Source organism: Hyla sarda, chromosome 3, assembly GCF_029499605.1.
Source record: "Hyla sarda isolate aHylSar1 chromosome 3, aHylSar1.hap1, whole genome shotgun sequence".
NCBI classification, from domain to species: domain Eukaryota; kingdom Metazoa; phylum Chordata; class Amphibia; order Anura; family Hylidae; genus Hyla; species Hyla sarda.
The window spans coordinates 358,564,549-358,584,135 of NC_079191.1; the positions used below are offsets into that span (position 1 = coordinate 358,564,549).

The window sequence follows — 19,587 nt, forward strand, 5'->3', positions numbered from 1 at the left end:
AGATGTCTGTGCAGCAATGGAACACTATCAATAGAGTCGGCGAAGTGCTGGAAAAAAGTATCAAACAGATATGTATCAATAAGTGGTAATGCCAGAATACAAAGAATCTCCGCACTCACGCATAGACCGCGACTCGATGCTCCTAGTTAGAGACGCCAAAGGACCCGGGTGTCATACCATGCATCTCCACGGAGGAAGCGCACACGGTCGCGAAATTGCCGGTAATCGCCTCGCTATCTGAGCGCTATGCATGGTCTGACACCTGGGTCCTTTGGCGTCTCTAACTAGGAGCATCGAGTCGCAGTCTATGCGGTGAGTGTGGAGATTCTATCTATCTCTCATCTATCTATCTATTTATCTATCTATCTCATATCTATCTATCTCATATCTATCTATCTCATATCTATCTATTTATCTATCTATCTCATATCTATCTATCTATCTCATATCTATCTATCTCTCATCTATCTATTTATCTATCTATCTCATATCTATCTATCTATCTCACATCTATCTATCTATTATCTATCTATCTCTCATCTATCTATCTATTATCTATCTATCTATCTATTATCTATCTATCTCTCATCTATCTATCTAATCTATCTATCAACGTCAGTGTTTTGTCCGAGTGGGTCACTGAGTCATAAAGTAGGTCACAAGATAAGCGCTTTTCTTGTGACCTACTTTATGACTCAGTGACCCACTCGGACAAAACACTGACGTTGACCGTGGTCTACACATAGCTTAATACATCAGACTGGCTGACACCTACTAACCCAGTGTGCTAATGCTGCAATAACATCATTAATATCATTTGTCTGTATATATGCATTGTTTTCTCTAATACCATTATCTTATGTACCCTATTGTTGTCTCCTCTTACTCTCTGATGAGCCCTTGCAACCAATGGGTGAAACGCGTTGGCAAGAGAGGTTCGCCACTTCACTGTGTATATGTATATAATTTAATCGCATTGTACTGATTTCCTCACCCCCATTCCACACAGTGATAGGACCCCCCCCCCCATCTAGGCAGAGTTGTCAAGCGTAGGTACTCCCCTGTACCCCTTTTCCCATCCCAGCACCTTAGTGGTATGCATTAATATAATTTGTTCTGTACTATTTTATTGTTTTGAAGTGAAAGCTAAGTTTTACTATATTGAGAGCCTAATTGGTGACTTTCTACTTATAGTCACTAATAAAGCTTTATTGGAGATTTGCATGTTTACAAATTCATTTTAACATGTTTAGCAGTGGTCAAGGAAGTTTGTTTATATGAATAGCAAAGATACTAAGAGTCATAATAATAACTTACATTTTATAACTTACATTCATTATCCGGTTCCTCTATCACTACATGTTTTCTGCTATTTCTGCTATACTAGATGAGAGCTGTAAGCGATGTTATGGTTCATTCTGTTAAACAAGAGATGGTAATATCCAAAATTGAGTGTTAAGCAGGATTTAATAACTATGTGTAATGTTCTACAAAATCTTCTCCGCTGCAAAAAACAGAGGAGAGTGTTTAATATGCACTAAAACTGCACACAAAGCTAAATTGTCCTGTCCTTGAGAATCCGGCAGCCAGAATATGAAGAAACATAACTGGTCCCTATTATCCTGTGTGCATTGTCTTGGTGTTCTTGCTGAGCTCTTTTGGCTGTTTGATTTGGGCGTTTTAGGACATTATTTATGCCATAATGATATCTGTGTAGAACATCCATCATTTTCAGCAACTTCAAAGCCATTTTCGAAATAACTGACTGCCAAAATACTGTGATTGCTGTGCGTTATCGAGGAACTAAAGTGTACATATATTTAGTTACTATATGGCATCCTGTAATACATGACTATATATTCGGGAAGGCCACTGCGGCAGGAGAAGAAGACGGGGAAATATGTGTGTTTTTACATTATTTTGTGAAATAAACAGTTTATATAATGTATCATTTCTATCAAGTCTTTAATGTTTCATCTAACTAATGAAATAAATATATGACATTATTTATGGTATACATATTATTATTATTATTAATAACAATTCTATTGGTGTTAATATTATTATGATATAACAATACTATTTTTATTTATTATTATTATTAATAACAATACTATTGGTGTTAATATTATTATGATATAACAATACTATTTTTATTTATTATTATTATTAATAACAATACTATTGGTGTTAATATTATTATGATATAACAATACTATTGTTATTTATTTATTATTATTATTATTATTATTAATAACAATACTATTGGTGTTAATATTATTATGATATAACAATACTATTGTTATTTTATTATTATTATTATTATTATTATTATTATTATTACTACTGTAATTATGATCTACCCCACATTTCCCAAGATCTAAAGGCTGAATCTTAAGTCTAAGAACTAAGTCATCTAAGAACAACATACAGTATATTGTATGGCATGCTGTAATGAATGAACACATACTGTGTAAGGTCAGGAGTGCAGCACTGAGATAGAAAGACAAAATAACTAAATATATTATTGACTGACATAAAGACATTTACTTGAACCCCTTTACTTATTTGTTGTTCCAGTTAAATCCAATTAGGAAACTAGACACATTATCACACACACAAATACACACACATACACATGTAAATTATTATTGCTACTACTACTATTTCTTAAATATTTTATTATGATAGACAATGTTTTTTAGTTTTGACAAATTCATTGAGGTTTTTCTTTTTAGGCTTTTTTTAATCTCCAGCATATGGTGTAATACACATTAATTGAGTAATTAATTAATTCATTTCAATGATTATAGGAATAAAAACAAATATATTTACTTCAACTTTATGAGCTAAAAATAAATCTTTTTCTTCCTTTCTCTTTATTATTCTTTTTTTATACTTTATACTTTATACTTTCTTTTTTCTCTTTATTATTTTAACTTTGCCCACAAGATAGTTATGTAAATGTTCTAAATGAAAAACAAAAATTAAGATTTTTCTTTAGGAATCTGCTCTGTTTGAACAATGGGATACTGAATTATTTTGATTGTATTGTTTATAAACATGTACAGTATATAAGTAGTCAGTTAAGATAAAAAAAGATACATTTATATTCAATAGAGACACTTAATTAACAATTCTTGAATTAGAGAAAAGCGAAAACCTTATGTTTTGAGCAAAAAAATAAAATAAAAATAATTTATGATATTAATATAATAAAATGTGATCAATATTAAAGTAGATAAATTTTTTTTTATAAATGTAAAGAGGTTTTCCTGAATTGATGTTTTCCTAGTCTTCTGTTAGTCTTTGTATTTCCTTCTAGTAAAGACAAGTCCTCCCAGCATATGATTGTAGTACCCAATCACTGGCCACATCGATGACCATGATCCATTGTGAACAGAACTGAGAGATGAGTAAATAACAAATCATGTGAACATTTTTTAATACTTTTGAAGACCCTTTTAACTAACCATTTTGTGATGCTTTAAAATTAGTGCAAAACCTTTATTTAAGCCAAGTGTGCAGGATTTTACTTAACGTATTCTGAAATCTACTGTATTATGTAGTCCTTAAAAATAAAATAAAACACGTTCTAATAAAAACAAGCAAGAAATAAAACAAACAAATAAAACTTAAGCTTTGAAATCCTGTTTTTGTACATCTTACTTATTCTCTACTTATTGACCTTATAATTTTATATAAACAAAACAATCCCATTGTAAATCGGCACTTAGCAGTATGTTGGATTGCACAATATTTTACATGATGAAGCTGCTGAAAAATAAGGAGAACTCTAGGTATGGCTGACGCTTTAATTTGTCAGAAGTTCATTGTCTGTAACACTTTCAGGGTGTTCAACTGAGGGGCCATATGCTGAAGTAAAGGTCTGTGTTATAATTCTTGCCAATATTCTGCAGTGATAAAGAAACAAAGAGGCACAATTCTTTACAATGCTATAGGAATGAATTCCCAGATGACCTAGAAATGGTAATAACTGAGGGTGGAAATAAATCCAGATGCAGAGTTAATCTAGGTTGGTAATTATAAGGTTCTCTATGGACTATCCCTATATCTATCTATTAAAGGAGAACTGGGAGAGGGCATTGTGCCACCAATCCCGGTAGAGCTTGGTTAAGTGATAAACCGTCATTTCTAGAAAGGTGAAATGGTGCAGGAAGTAAAGAGCAGTGGTGGGCTCTAATGTGCTTAACAAAAATCTGACATTACATACCCTATAAAAGCGTCATAAAGGTTACAAATCTCAAAGCTGGTGGGAGAGCTTGTGAGTTGCACTTTTGTATAGCAGCCAAGAGGTGTCAGCTCTTTAGAAAGTAATTCTATCTATCTCTTGTCTGTCTACACATCTAAGAAATACAAAAAAGTTCCCGGTACACCAAATAAGTAACATCAATCAATCTATAAATAATAATAATTTTACCCATATATACTGAACCTTTGTCAAGCAGTGTGTTTCAAGATGTACCTCTACATATCTATGTTCTGTCTATATATCTAGCTCATATTTAATATCTATTTATCTAGCTATCTCTCCATTCATTCTAATACATTTTTACCACATTAGAAATGATAATATCACAAGTCTAGCTTAATTGGAACCTATGAAGTGCCAGATTACAGTAAATTATTGGAGTCTCATAGAAGACAATCCCTACATTCACCATAGACATCCTCTATAAATTATAATGGATAGCTGCTGGAAATGATGGCTTTTGCTCTACAGGAATTGGTATGATCACATTTGCATAGTTGCCTATTTGCTATGATGTGTTTGGTTCGCGGGGAAGATGTGTTTGGTTGGACATTTTTTATAACAATATTAACTGATCATAAAAAAGTCTTAGCAGCGAGATCGCTTAAAATGAACTTGAGGGCTATTTTAGCTAAATGGATTCCTTTACTTGAATATCTCTGCTCAGTGTTTTACTTCTGGTCGTTCTATGTGACGTCTACCAGAAACAATCATCAATATTTCTGGATTACTGGATGTTACACTGACTAAAATAAGGTGAAATATCACCTGGTTATTTATTTTATGAATCAATTGCTAAACTTTTTTTTAGCTTTTTGATTAATTATGAACTAGGGATGATATTTATTTCTTCCTATTTTGTTTCCTATGCTTTTGGAAGCTCAATGATATAAGATACAAGAGAAAAAATATATATAAAATTTTTTAATATTTTCTTTTATTTTCTTCAGTTTTAAAAGTATATTTAGATCAGCAAAGAAGAGGAAAGTCATCATTTATGTAAATTCTTCGTTGGTATTGTCAGTATATTTGGTATAATTGAACATACCCAGATGGAATATGAGTAAGGAATATGGAGACATTGACTACAATTGAGGGTCAAATCTGATCTTCTGACAGAATTTGCTTATTCAGCAATTATTTGGACAAGTATCAAAACAAAAGGGTTTGTTTGATTTTTAAATGGTGGAACAACACAGGAAATTATCCCATTGTTTTTCAAGAACTGGTTCCAAGGAAACTCAAACAAAAGCACTCAATAGTAAACTAGAAGAGCCATTGTCTGTTAAAGTGTTTACTAATAGACAAGGGGACTTAGTATTGGGATTCCTGTGAGAATATCAATATATATATAGTTCAACAGAGATGTCAATCACAATGATAAAAAATGTTGATATGTAGCGTTTTTTTGTATGCAGGTGTGTACTAAATGAGTATAGTGCCCAGGGTATCCGCATAGAGATATTTTTTCCAGGTAGAGTGATCCAGAGGTCAAGGGGTGGTCAACCAATAACGTAGGCTGAGAGCGCCACCCATAAGACAACAGTGGAATTAAAATGACATGGCATAAGTAATCTTTATTTAAGGCAGATTTTAAAATGCCCAATTAACAGAAGACACACGCAAACCACGCCTTGTAAAGGAAAAGCCAACTTGGTGGAAAAGAAGATATAAGAAGAGAAAAAGGAGGGAGAGATTTCCTGCTGAGATCCAGTCCATTCTGATGTCATAGGAAAGAGGGCCATTCAAGGGAGACAGAGACCTTACTACACCAATACCTAATTCATCAGCGGTAAATATTGATCTAAAAAACACCTTTGGAAATTTTAGTTTTTCATTTTGAAAATACTATATGTTAAATAAGATGACTTAATTGACTTGTCATCTCAAGTCTAGTATAGATTTTGTATCTAGTTTCTTAAACTGCAGCATAGAAAATAAATGTAACTGTTCATGGGAAGTATATCATTTCTTTAACCCCTTAAGGACGCAGGGTTTTTCAGTTTTTGTATTTTCGTTTTTTCCTCCTTACCTTTTAAAAATCATAACTCTTTCAATTTTCCACCAAAAAATCCCTATTATGGCTTATTTTTTGCATCACCAATTCTACTTTGCAGTGACATTATTTTATGCAAAAGTCCATGGCGGAATGGAAAAAAAAATCATTGTGCGACAAAATCGAAGAAAAAACATCATTTTGTAATTTTTGGGGGCTTCCGTTTCTACGCAGTGCATATTTTGGTAAAAATGACACCTTCTCTTTATTCTGTAGGTCCATACGGTTAAAATGATACCCTACTTATATAGGCTTAATTTTGTCGTACTTCTGGAAAAAATCATAACTACATGCAGGAAAATTTCTAAGTTTAAAAATGTTCTCTTCTGACCCCTATTACTTTTATTATTTTCCATGTACAGGGCGGTATGAGGGCTCATTTTTTGCGCCGTGATCTGAAGTTTTTATTGGTACCATTTTTGTTTTGATCGGACTTTTTGATCACTTTTTATTCATTTTTTTTTTGGTATAAAAAGTGACCAAAAATATGCTTTTTTGGACTTTGGAATTTTTTTACGTGTACGCCATTGACCGTGCGGTATAATTAATTATATATTTAGTTCGGACATTTACGCACGTGGCGATACCACATATGTTTATTTTTTATTTTCATTTACACTGTTTTATTTTTTTAATGGGAAAAGGGGGGTGATTCAAACTTTTATTAGGGTAGGGGTTTATTAACACTTTTTGTAACTTTTTTTTTGCAGTGTTATAGCTCCCATAGGGACTTATAACATTACATACACTGATCTTTTACATAGATCACTGGCATGTATTAACACGCCTGTGATCAGTGTTATCGGCGCTTGACTGCTCCTGCCTGGATCTCGGGCACGGAGCAGTCATTCGCCGATCGGACACCGAGGAGGCAGGTAGGGTCCCTCCCGGTGTCCTGTAAGCTGTTCGGGACGCCGCGATTTCACTGCGGCGGTCCCGAACAGCCCGACTGAGCAGCCAGGATAGTTTCACTTTCGCTTCAGACGCGGCGGTCAGCTTTGATCGCCGCGTCTGAAGGGTTAATACAAGGCATCACCGCGATCGGTGATGTCCTGTATTAGCCGCGGGTTCCGGCCGTTGATGGCCGCAGGGACTGACACGATATGCCGCGGCATATCGCGGGAGCCGGCGGAGGACGTAAATATACGTCCTTCGTCGTTAAGGAGTTAAACATAGCATATTTTATTGACTATATGTTTTCAGAAGTGATTTATGATATTTGCACTTAAACGAGGCCGTCATTTTCAAAAACTTTTTATATAATGTAGAAAACATTAAATGTGTATTTGTAATATACATTGGTTAAAAATGTGAGCAGTGATCCCTCAACTTACAATAGTTTCAACATACAATGGTCTTTTCTGGACCACTGTAACTTGAAACCAGACTCAACATCCAATGCTACGGACAGTCCAGATCTGTGACACTTGTCAATGGCTGGAAGATCTGATCAATCAGAATGGACATTCACTGTTAAAACCCCTGTATTACTGAAATGCATGCACTGAAATTCTGTCTGGTTGCGCCCCCTACAGTACAGGGAGTTATTACATGTTCTGCACTACTCTTTATACTTTTTAAGGACACTGGGGGAGATTCATCAAAACCTGTGCAGAGGAAAAGCCAACCAGCCGCCCATAGCAACCAATCAGATCGCTTATTTCATTTTTGACAGGGCCTTTGAGGACAAGCAGGGCTCTATACACTGAGGACAAGCAGGGCTCTGTACACTGAGGACAAGAAGGGCTCTGTACACTGAGGACAAGCAGGGCTCTGTACACTGAGGACAAGCAGGGCTCTGTACACTGAGGACAAGCAGGGCTCTGTACACTGAGGACAAGCAGGGCTCTGTACACTGAGGAGAAGCAGGGCTCTGTACACTGAAGACAAGCAGGGCTCTGTACACTGAGGACAAGCAGGGCTCTGTACACTGAGGACAAGCAGGGCTCTGTACACTGAGGACAAGCAGGGCTCTGTACACTGAGAACAAGCAGGGCTCTGTACACTGAGGACAAGCAGAGCTCTGTACACTGAGGACAAGCGGGGCTCTGTACACTGAGGACAAGTGGGGCTCTGTACACTGAGGACAAGCAGGACTCTGTACACTGAGGACAAGCGGGGCTCTGTACGCTGAGGACAAGCGGGGCTCTGTACGCTGAGGAAAAGCAGGGCTCTGTACGCTGAGGACAAGCAGGGCTCTGTGCAGTGAAGACAAGCAGAATGTGAAAAAGACAAAAAACAACAAGGTGCGCTCCTAGTGTGGATGGTATAGCAGAGTGGCTTCAATGTGCACAAAAATTGAAGGCTTACCAAATCATGTTGTGCTAAGAGCACAACACCTCAGTAGGCATATAGACTCGCAGGAAGAAATGGAGGTCAGCAGCCACGGTTTCATTTCCAGGTTCCTCTCGGTCGCTGGATGGGCAATGAAAAGTGGTGGATAAAATCCAGGAAAACAGGAATTACCATACGGCGCTTTTACACCTTGGATAGATGCAGGCAACAGTCCATATGGCAGGTTAATTCTTTATTGTGCAACTTCAAGTTTCGAGCTCGTGCTGAGCTCTTCGTCAGGCATATGATCAATAACATTAAAAACAGGTGATTTAAAAGCCCGGGGAAGGAACATCTTCCGGGTCACCAGGTCATTAGAATCAATTAATTCAATTCAATACCATGTTTAAACTTAATAGAATTTCACAAATATCAATGTACATGTGAAACATAGGTTAAACTTGATTACATGTGTACGGCAGACCTTAAAATAAGGGGCTTTAAAAACACTATATAGCGCTGCTACCCCCATAAGTTGCCCACGCCAGCCACCTCTGGAGTTCATTCATCCAGAGGTGGCTGGCGTGGGCAATTTACGGGGGTAGCAGCGCTATATAGTGTTTTTAAAGCCCCTTAAGTTTTGCAACTTCTGGAGGTCCGCAGGTTGAAGATCACTGTTGGATGCAGAATCTTTTTTTTCTAGATTTTGCACCTTGCAATGCCTGTTGTACTGTTCACACAGAGGCATATACACAGTGTAGGGTCCGTCCCAGAATGAGGTCACCTTACCGTGGTTTGGACTGTCCACGCTATTTGGCGCCAAATTTGCAAGCTTAGTACCTCATATTTTCATAGTTTCATATCTTCATTTATTGCATTACAGCTGTATAGCTTTTCATGTTCTATCTATATACTCATGTTTCATCTATATCTTTGTGCTAGCAGTGTGCTGCTGTATTCTCCTGTTGCTGTATATTTAGCCCAGCAGCTTGCACTTGCAGGCCAGGTTTTTACAATAGTTTGGATCAATAGTGCTGGCCAATTCATCCTTTGGTTGTATTACACATACGGGGGAGTGGCTACCTCCATGTTGGCTCCTGCACCACACCCACCTCTATTAGGTGTATATAAGGTGCCTTGGATGTTTCAGACCTTGCAATGCCTGTTGTACTGTTCACACAGAGGCATATACACAGTGTAGGGTCCGTCCCAGAATGAGGTCACCTTACCGTGGTGGGACGGTCCACGCTATTTGGCGCCAAATTTGCAAGCTAAGTACCTCATATTTTCATAGTTTCATATCTTCATTTATTGCATTACAGCTGTATAGCTTTTCATGTTCTATCTATATACTCATGTTTTATCTATATACTCATGTTTCATCTATATCTTTGTGCTAGCAGTGTGCTGCTGTATTCTCCTGTTGCTATATATATATATATATATATATATATATATATATTTAAAATTATGTATTAACTGTGTTGTCAACTGGATGTAGACTTGGGAGGAAGTGATTTCATGAGTTATCAGTGTCCGATTTCATTGGCATCTAATAATTCATAAATTCATAATCCCTGACAGCATGTGAAGTGAAAACTCTATAAAAAAAATTACAGCAGCGTCTACCCACTTCAAAGCAATTAACAGCTCAAAAGAAGCAATAAGGAAAAGTAATATTGTTTCTTATGAGAAGTACTAATTAAAAATAACATTAATGCAGAAACAAAACAAGACAATTTTCAAGGCAGCATCCTTGTTGGGGATGTTGCAATAGTCAGCCCAATAAAACTTACTGGAATGATTAGGTTTTCACTATGTGTTATCAGAACTTATTGTGCAAACTTATATACGTTGTGATGATTATGTTTACATACATACTATATATATATATATATATATACATACACACATATATCTATTATCATCATCATGCATATGAGTTTTAAAAATGAGTTCTGATTTTAGCTTTTTTTCTTCCATAATGCAATGAAGTCCAAAGCAAAATACCATTAGTAGATATACAACTTCTAAGGCTAGGTTCACACCACGATTTCTGCCTCTAAGGCACAGATACATAGATAAAATCTCAAAATGACATGCTGTCAATTGTCCATGCTCGGACAGGCACAGGCCCCTTTCATTTTAGATGCCGGATTGTAGTCAGCTAGTGACTACTTACAGGTCATTTTCGGAAAGTGTCCAATTTTGTCTTGGACTGAGAAGTGCTGCAAACCACATTTCTGCAAACTTTTCTATGCTCAAAAAAAGGAACCCAACGTAGTCACAAGGGGGGGGGGGGGGTGGACATTTATCACTGCTTGCTAATTTTTTTAGTTATTTTTTTTACTTTTTTATTTTGCTTATGTGCGACTTATCAACTGGTTTCAGCCTGTTGATAAATTTCATTCATGTAAGCAATTTTATTTTTTTTGCTTTGGTAGTGACTTTTTCTGCTCCATGTCTGAGCTGGAGTAAATTTTGTAGGTTTAGTAATTTTCATGTGATGTGACTTTTTTGCGACTTTCGCCCTGCATCTCTGACCACTGTAAGTCAAAAATCACTTTTTGCTTTGGTAAGCAAGCTTCTTTTTTTTTGCTTAGGGCACTGCACAATCAAAAGTCGCACAAAAACAGAGTAGTCACATGTAACTTTTTTTGCGGCAATTTTAAGCAAAAAAACCTACTAAATGCTTTGTTAAATGTCCCCTATGGTGACTATGCCTGGGACATTGAAATGAATGGGGCGCATGCCTGTCCGAGCATGCACAGGTTGACATGTCATTTTGACATTTACCCAACATATTTGTGCCTTCAGGCACAAATCGTAGTGTGATCGAGGCCTAAGTTGGCTTTTCAGTAAGGAATAAATAATACCTTTAGACAAATGGCAGACCTTTAAGAGTGAAAATACATTGCGGCAGCCAATCACCGCACAAGTTTGCCAGCAAACTTCACCCCTTTTTTTGAGTTTGCACTTTCTTCTATATGTCAGTTTTAGTTGCACAAACCTTTTCATATTGTCACTAGTCACTATGTGATGAATTAGCGTGTTTTTTCAATGCCCTTTTGCACAATACATTTTGCTGTGTGGTTGTTATGCCACCTATTCAGTGGAGTGAAGTTGTGTAAACATTTTGCGTTGGATATAATTAATGTGTCTAGAAAACCCACATGACTTAAACCCTGCCTCCTTTTTTGGCCTAAAACTAAATATTTTGAGCATGGGGAAAACGGGCAAAAAAATGGCAGAAAATATTTAATAGCCTAAAAAGTCAAAGACAGGAAAAATAGTGCACAATGCATCAGAAAACTGGCGCAAAATGCTTGAAAAATTCCCCCAAAAACGTTTTCTAATCCTAGACAACCATTTTAATGATCATTTGGGAGCAAAGATGGTGGGGAGTGTGGGGCACATGATAAGAAATTATTCATATGGTACCCAGCTATTTATATTGATGAATTATTTTGCATAAATAATACCTGTTTGACAATGGGGAAGATTTACTGAGCACATCCATGCATACATGCCGCGTCCTACTGGACAGCTTTGAGAAGTGGAGTTGTAAAGTGCGCCAGATTTATTAACAGTGTGCGCCATTTTTTGGTGCAAAATTTGTTGTAAAGTGAACCAGCCAAGGGGTGACGTATGGAAGAGAAAAGTATTGAGCAAGACGGCCAACATTTATCACAAGACATGCACCTCTATCGTCAGTTTCTGCCTTTCTCATGGGGGTTTAGTCTAAGTTTAGTATTAATAAATCTTCCCGATTATGTAAAGCAATAATTTCCTTCATGTTCTTATCCATCATAACAACTTCTTCTAATCCAGCAGATGGCGCATGGAATCCTTCCCTAAATTCAGTTTATCACCCGGAGGATACAGCGTCACACATGACCTTTGGACCACGACTAATAGTCTTTTAAAAGACAACAGCTCAGCCAAAAGCGTGTCACTCTAAAGCAAACACCGGTTCTGCCTTTTAGTCATGGTGAGTTTTAGCTGTTGTCCATCTCCTGTAAGTGGAATTAATCTTATCATTTGGAAGGAGAAAGTTTTGTTTAATTTGATCCAAACAGTTAACAGCGACCTTCTCCTGAATACATGTCCTTTTCGTAACATTTATTGTACTCTCATAGATCAAAGCAACACTGCAAACTATGGAACGCATTTCCAATAATATAAGTGTACATAAAATAATCTTCTAAAACTTCTCACTCCTGTCGTTTGATATGACTTGCTGTGATATTCTTATGTGTTGCCTCTTGTTCTTTTTAGCAATGCAAATCTACTGAATTATTTTAACTCTGATATTTATCAATCTTCATAGGGGACGCAGCCCTAAAGAGTTAAATGATAAACCCAGCTCGGGGCTATGTATTTGGTTGAATCGAAGCAGCTACACTTTAGGTATAAAGACTAATGTTCTGGAGGTCAGCTAAGTTTAAAAAGGAGAGTTTATATATTCACCAATTCATGAACGCTTTATCCCTGTGACTGGATATAATCTTGATAGGCTGCATTTACAAATCTATCAGCGGCTTTGTAAGATATTCACTTCTGAAGTGACCAACTGCTCCAATATTTCTGGCCAATGTGTGTAAGAGATTATAGCTGATTGCAGTGGAGATGCATAATGCATTAACTCATCCATCATTCCTGCCCGCGCTCCATTTCTATTTCAACTATTGGCAGCATTTTTTATGTTTCTTACATTCTCACTTTTCATCAAATATTCTTACAAATAAGAAATGAAGATTAATTGTTTTTTTGTTTTCTTTTTTTTAATTGAAAGCTAGATATAGAATGCCATAAGCATCTCAAATATTCAAATAGGATAAATGGTCAATGTTGTTATTAATAATTATTATAATATTTGTTAGCAACTTAACAAAACATCTATCTATTTACTCTATCTATATATTTATATATTTATTTATTTATCTATCTATCTCATTACTTTCTATCATCTATCTATCTATCTAGTTACTCTATATATCTATTTATTTAAAGGGGTTATCCAGGAAAAAACTTTTTTTGCATATATCAACTGGCTCCAGAAAGTTAAACAGATTTGTAAATGACTTCTATTAAAAAATCTTAATCCTTTCAGTACTTATGAGCTTCTGAAGTTAAGGTTGTTCTTTTCTGTCTAAGTCCTCTCTGATGACACCTGTCTCGGGAAACGCCCAGTTTAGAAGCAAATTCCCATAGCAAACCTCTTCTAAACTGGGCGTTTCCCGAGACACGTGTCATCAGAGAGCACTTAGACAGAAAAGAACAACCTTAACTTCAGAAGCTCATAAGTACTGAAAGGATTAAGATTTTTTAATAGAAGTAATTTACAAATCTGTTAAAATATATAAAAAAGTTTTTTCCTGGAATACCCCTTTAACTATCTCACTTCTATCACTAACTTCTATCTTTCTTTCTCTCTCTTTTAACCTCTCTATAATCTATCTATCTATTTATCCATCCATCTATCTATCTAAATGCTGAAAGTGACAGTAATAAAATGTACATCCTCAAGTCAGTGAATTGTTCTTGTTTTATTTTGACAGAATCCATTACTTTACCTTGGGGTGTTACTACTTGCTTCACACGCATTTACCTTTATTCAGGTAGGTTTCTCATTATGATTTTTAGTATTATTATGCATAACAAGTCAGCACCTTTCTAGATTGTATAGTAGGATGTTGTACATTTACAAGAAGCAGATTTTAACCCAGTTGGGCTAGTTTCACATCCACGTTTAGAGCCTCCATCAACAATACCATCATTTTTTGGTCATACTTTAATGGAAGCCTGACAGTAAGTATACTGTAAGTTAGTAGTCACCAAACTGTTGACCTCCAGGTGTTGCAAAACCAGAACTCCCAGTATGCTTGGACAGCCAACTCCGGGCATGCTGGTATTTCTGGTCTTGCAAAGTCTTGCGGTCAACAGTTTTGAGATCCCTGCTGTAAGTCAATGAAGTCTGTAGTGGAACATGAATCTGGCACAACATCAAGACAGAATTACTACTGGAGAGATGTTGCTAGCTCTGGTGGTCTAAGGCATTGCCCAATATCTTGGTTGTCTAGGTTGACGGTGGTGTTACCACCTGGTGATCTAAGGTAATAATTTTATTAGGGTAATTATGTATTGGGGGTAAGGCTAAGTTTCCACTTGGTTTTTGGAAATCTGCCACTGCAGTTTTTGAGCCAAAGCCAGAAGTGTATTCAAAGGGAATGGGAAATATAAAGGAAGGACTTACACTTCTCCTCCATTATGGATCCACTTCTGACTTTGGCTCAAAAACTGCAGTGGCAGTTTTCCAAAAACTGCCAGAAAAAACCCAAGTGGAAACTTAGCCTAAAAGTAACAAATAGAATATATCGTAAGTATTTAGGGGGTTAAAACTTTGTTTTCCCTGGTGGTCTTTGGCCATTATGAGCATTCTGATGGTTTACTTATATCCACCAACTCCAGCAATGTTGTTTGCAGTGTCCTGACAGAACGCTCATAGCGATATGCATATGATGTTCAGCTTTACCCACTGAAAACAAAACAATCCAATGCACATTAAGCATCCTTGGGCTAAGTTCAGGCAATGGATTTTTCCTTGAGAAAATGGGTCTGTGGGAGAAATCTGAAGCTTACCCTTGGTTCTCTGACATGGATTCTTAGCTTCTTTGCTGCACATTTGATGTATGATCTGGTAATGGATTAGCTCTATTCAATACCTAAAAGGTTTAAATTAGGAATCCATGTGGAATCTACAACTGTGACCTTTTTTCCATGTTGCGGATTTAAAAACTATAGTTAAGTAAGACACAGATTCCCAAACTCTCCCCACAAAGTGGAATATAGTGGCTTAAATGGGTATTCCAGTGTCCTGAACAGAAAAGAAAGCGATACTTACCTACCCCAAGTCCTACTGAACTTCCCTTTCAGCTAATCCATTCAGCTAATCTTCCCCCATGCACATCTCTTCTGCCTGATTCTGAGACAAGTCAGAGCTGCTTGCCTAGCCAATTACTGCCCATGATTATACTCTGTTCCTGCCAGTGGTTGTCTTAATGGGCAGGTCCTGCTCAAACCTCTCACCTTGAAAGCAGGTAGAAGACAGGAGAATCAGGGACCAGAAGGAGCTAAACGGGAGCTATACCAGGAGCTGTGGGGGACTAAGTATAGCTCATACCTCTTTGATATATAATACTTTCCTATTGGATTTTAGGCATAAACTGTGTGCAGTATGCTTCTAAGCTCCCCCTATTGGTGAATGGAGGCACAAGAAATTTAACATTTAACTCTAAATTTACGCAAGGGATTTGGAGCCCTGTATCAGAAAAATAGAGCTATGAAATATTATAAGCTATATTTAGAAATACACAAAGTATAGGTAGAGGAAAATTCCCACACCACTTCTCCCTACACTCTGGTCGATGGCTGGATCACTTTGAAGCAAGCGCACACACATGCAGTTCCTGTATGCTGAAAACCTCCAGTGCTATAGCGCTACAAGGTAACAGTCAGCATAATCCAATCCATAATAGAAATAAAGCGAAGCACTCACCAGGTATCTCTTGCTTCAGACATCTTCTTTATTAGTACATACAGTACATCGGGTTAAGAAAACGGGGTGCGGACAGGTACTAAGTATGTGTGAGGGGTTATTGGGGGGAGAGACGGACCGTTGCGCACACGTAGCGCTTGTTTTAATAAAGTTGCGCACACATAGCGCTTGTACTGAATAAATGTGTACACACACTAATATAGAAGAAGTCTGATGCAATAGATATCTGGTGAGTACTTTGCTTTATTTCTATTATGAATTGAATTATGTTTAGAAATAATTGAGAACAGAATATTTAAAGGGGTACTCCGGCCGTAAGACATCTTATCCCCTATGGGGTCTCCCCGCAATCTCGGATGGAGCACCCACCTGTGGGAGCTGCACGCAGCGCTGCAGCCTCAAAGTCTACCGGATCATGACTACGGGGCCAGAGTATCGTGACGTTACGACTCTGCCCCAGGCCCCCTCCCATAGATTTGCATTGCAGGGCGTGACTACTCACGGGGGTATAGTCGTGACGTCACAATACTCTGGCCCTGTAGTCGTGACCCGGAAGACTTGGAGGCTGCAGCGCTGTGTACAGCTCTGACAGAAGGGTGCTACATGTGAGATTGCGGGGGTCCCCAGCGACTGTACCCCCACCATCAGACATCTTATCCCCTATGCTTTGGATAGGGGATAAGATGTCTTAGGGCCGGAGAACCCCTTTAATCAAGAAATAACATTTACAAAAAATGGACTTTCACTTTAAATTACAAAAATTATGTTGATTTGCAAAAATCAATATCCGTGTCAACGGCAGCGGAAATTCTGAATTCCCAGCAGTCTTTACCACCGCTTCCCAATTGCTCAATGCTTTAAACTTGAGAAAATGCGATCTGTACCCTCCAACATTTTGCACATCTAAGCGCCATCTCCTCACATGTTTGTATACAAACTTCACACATCACTACCTGGAGATCAATTATAGACATGGAAGTGTTTTCCCGGCCACAAAATGATTTATTTTGCATGTATATATATTTTTTTGAAGAACTTATAATTATTTTTGCATTCATAGGGAGAATTAGAAAGTTGAATTGAACAAAGATTAAATGCCTAAAGGAACTTCAAGGCAAAAAATGGAAGAAGGAAAATCAATTTTCCCAGCCAGAGAGATTTATATAGCTTTCTTTGTTATTTCAATCAATAGTTCTGTTCCTGTGAATAGCTGAATAATCACTTTTTTGTATAGTGTTGGTATACATGTGGACTGAGTCAGTGAACCTTCAGTTGCAGCACTTTTGATCATTAACAGATTTTTGCTGTTATCCTGATTTCTCTACATCTGTGAAGTTTAGTTACAGCTTGGAGCCGAGCAATTATTACATGCTGTGTGTCCAGCATGCCTAGCTAAAATAAATTGATTCTTCAAATACACATTTCCATTAAAAAAAGCATATGAAATGTAAAGCACAATAGATCTTGTAAAATGAGCATGAACCCCCTGGTAGGATGTCTTGGAGTAAAATGCGTTCAGTGACGTGATTATGTTCACAGGGGATCCCACTGATGTTGGCTTTTATGGTTTCTGCTATCTTCACAATTTAACATTGAGCTGATATTTTCAACTTTAATTATGAAAAAGAAAGTTTTTTCCTCTTTAGTGCTGTGTACAGTCAAGTATTTTTATGTCATATGGTATGATCCACTCGTATTAGAAATCTTAATTGATCAGTGCTGCTTCTTGGCTGTATCAGGGATGTGTTGTTGGATAGTTACGTTCTATAATATATGGAAAACTTAGAATTTCCTTGGGTAGCATATATGTGGGGGAATCTCTTCGTGAGATTTAGCAGTCCGAAAAAGTAGCAGGTGTCCCTAAGATCTTAAATTGAATAAATTCTAAAGCATCTAGCTCCAATCTGGGGCATGTGGCTGAGGCTTCAACGGTATAAAAGCCAGATCCAAATAACATTTTTTCTATCACTTGAAACTTCAAAAAATTGGATCAAGTCAGTACAGTATGAATGTGCAAGGCCTCCTGTTTAATGACATGCCGGCTATCACAAACTTAAAGGTGCAGAATCACTGAGCTGAGAGACCTAGGTTTATTAGGTTTGTTCCCTGTTGCATGCCCCAGTGCTTGGGAGACCAATGACGAACTGGAGGGACAGCAAGAGGTGCACAGAGGCGAACCTCTGCACGAATAGATCATCAGATTAGAAGAATGTAGTGAAGTGATCTATTTTGTACCACAAGTTAAACTGGATAACATGTGATAAGCCTTGGGTGTTAAATAGTGTCTACACAATCCATCAGAAGGTGCTTGCATGATATTAAACTACGAGCCAGACGTACATCTACAGGTCTTTCGTTGACCTCACTCCTTTGCTCTCAAAGGCTGTAATGGGGCAGACCAAGATGGCAATGGAGGCTGGAATGGAGGTCTATTCTCTTCAGCGTTAAGTCCTACTTTTGTCTTAGACACAGTGATAGCCGAAGCTGGCGATCACGTGGGCAATGCCATAAAGAGCCCTTGACAAGGAACGGTCACACTGGTCCTACTCCTGAGATTATGGTGTAAAGAGGCATAATGTATGGTAGCTAGACTTTTCTAGTCTTCATTCTAGCTTTATTCCAAGTGCGCCAACAGCTAGGCGTTACATTGATTTGGTTGTGGAAAGAGTAGTACAGCCCAGTGTCCCAGAAGCCTTTTTTTTAAGACATGTACTACCATGCCCTGCATTGTCTCCGGACTTGTCTCCCATTCAGCAAATGTCATTAGTTGGCAATTGCAAGGAGAGCTGCCAGCAGCTGATGTTGATTTAGGAGTGCAAATAAAATTCATATATATTAACAGTCACAGTCCCTCGGGCTTGGGCTACATGGTGTCTCTGGTTGTGACACCGGTTGTGTGGCCATAGATCAACAAGTTGCTCTGCTGCTTTGCAGCTATTGAAAATAAATAGGGTAGTATCATAATGACCCAGACATTCTTGGATGGATTTCTGGTGATCACTCGCAGGTCTTAAAGTGACTCTATTTACATTCAATAGTTGATCTTTGGCCATACGATCTGCACCATAGCCAAAATCACTGTGTAGCCAGAACCTAAAGGTCATTAAAGTCCCTATTGGCATTCCTTTCCACTTTATCTGACACTGAGCAGAGAGAGATGCAACTGTATGCTCGACAGTGCAGAGATTATTGTGTGAGAGATTATTACAATAGGACCCATGCATTACACTTGTTTGACAATCATATTGCTCCAACATACAATTGTATCTCTCCATGTCAGATAGGACAGGTGAGTATGCCTGTTTTTTTTTTTAACAGCCCCAATCTAATTTGTGGGTTATAGCTATCAATGCAACTCAGTCTTATTCACTTGAACAGGTTGAGCTTTAATATAACATACTGTTAAAAAAAATCCCACTGTTTTTA

At 37.5% G+C, this 19,587-nt stretch overlaps 1 protein-coding gene across 2 annotated transcripts in view; it reads left to right on the top strand.

The window, feature by feature from the left end:
• The first annotated feature begins 226 nt into the window (after positions 1 to 226).
• The window catches only part of LOC130360818 (bifunctional protein GlmU-like), a 100,228-nt gene continuing 80,867 nt past the window's right edge, over positions 227 to 19,587 (top strand). Inside the window, exons 1-2 of one of the 2 annotated variants that reach the window (XR_008890809.1) lie at positions 227 to 312; positions 14,165 to 14,224. Coding sequence is in view for 1 of the 2 variants with exons in the window: in XM_056563381.1 (XP_056419356.1) it covers positions 12,592 to 12,594; positions 14,165 to 14,224 (63 nt within the window). In the remaining variant the exon portion in view is untranslated. Of the gene's footprint in view, positions 313 to 12,469; positions 12,595 to 14,164; positions 14,225 to 19,587 lie in introns of those variants that run through there. The other variant, XM_056563381.1, reaches the window with a different exon arrangement.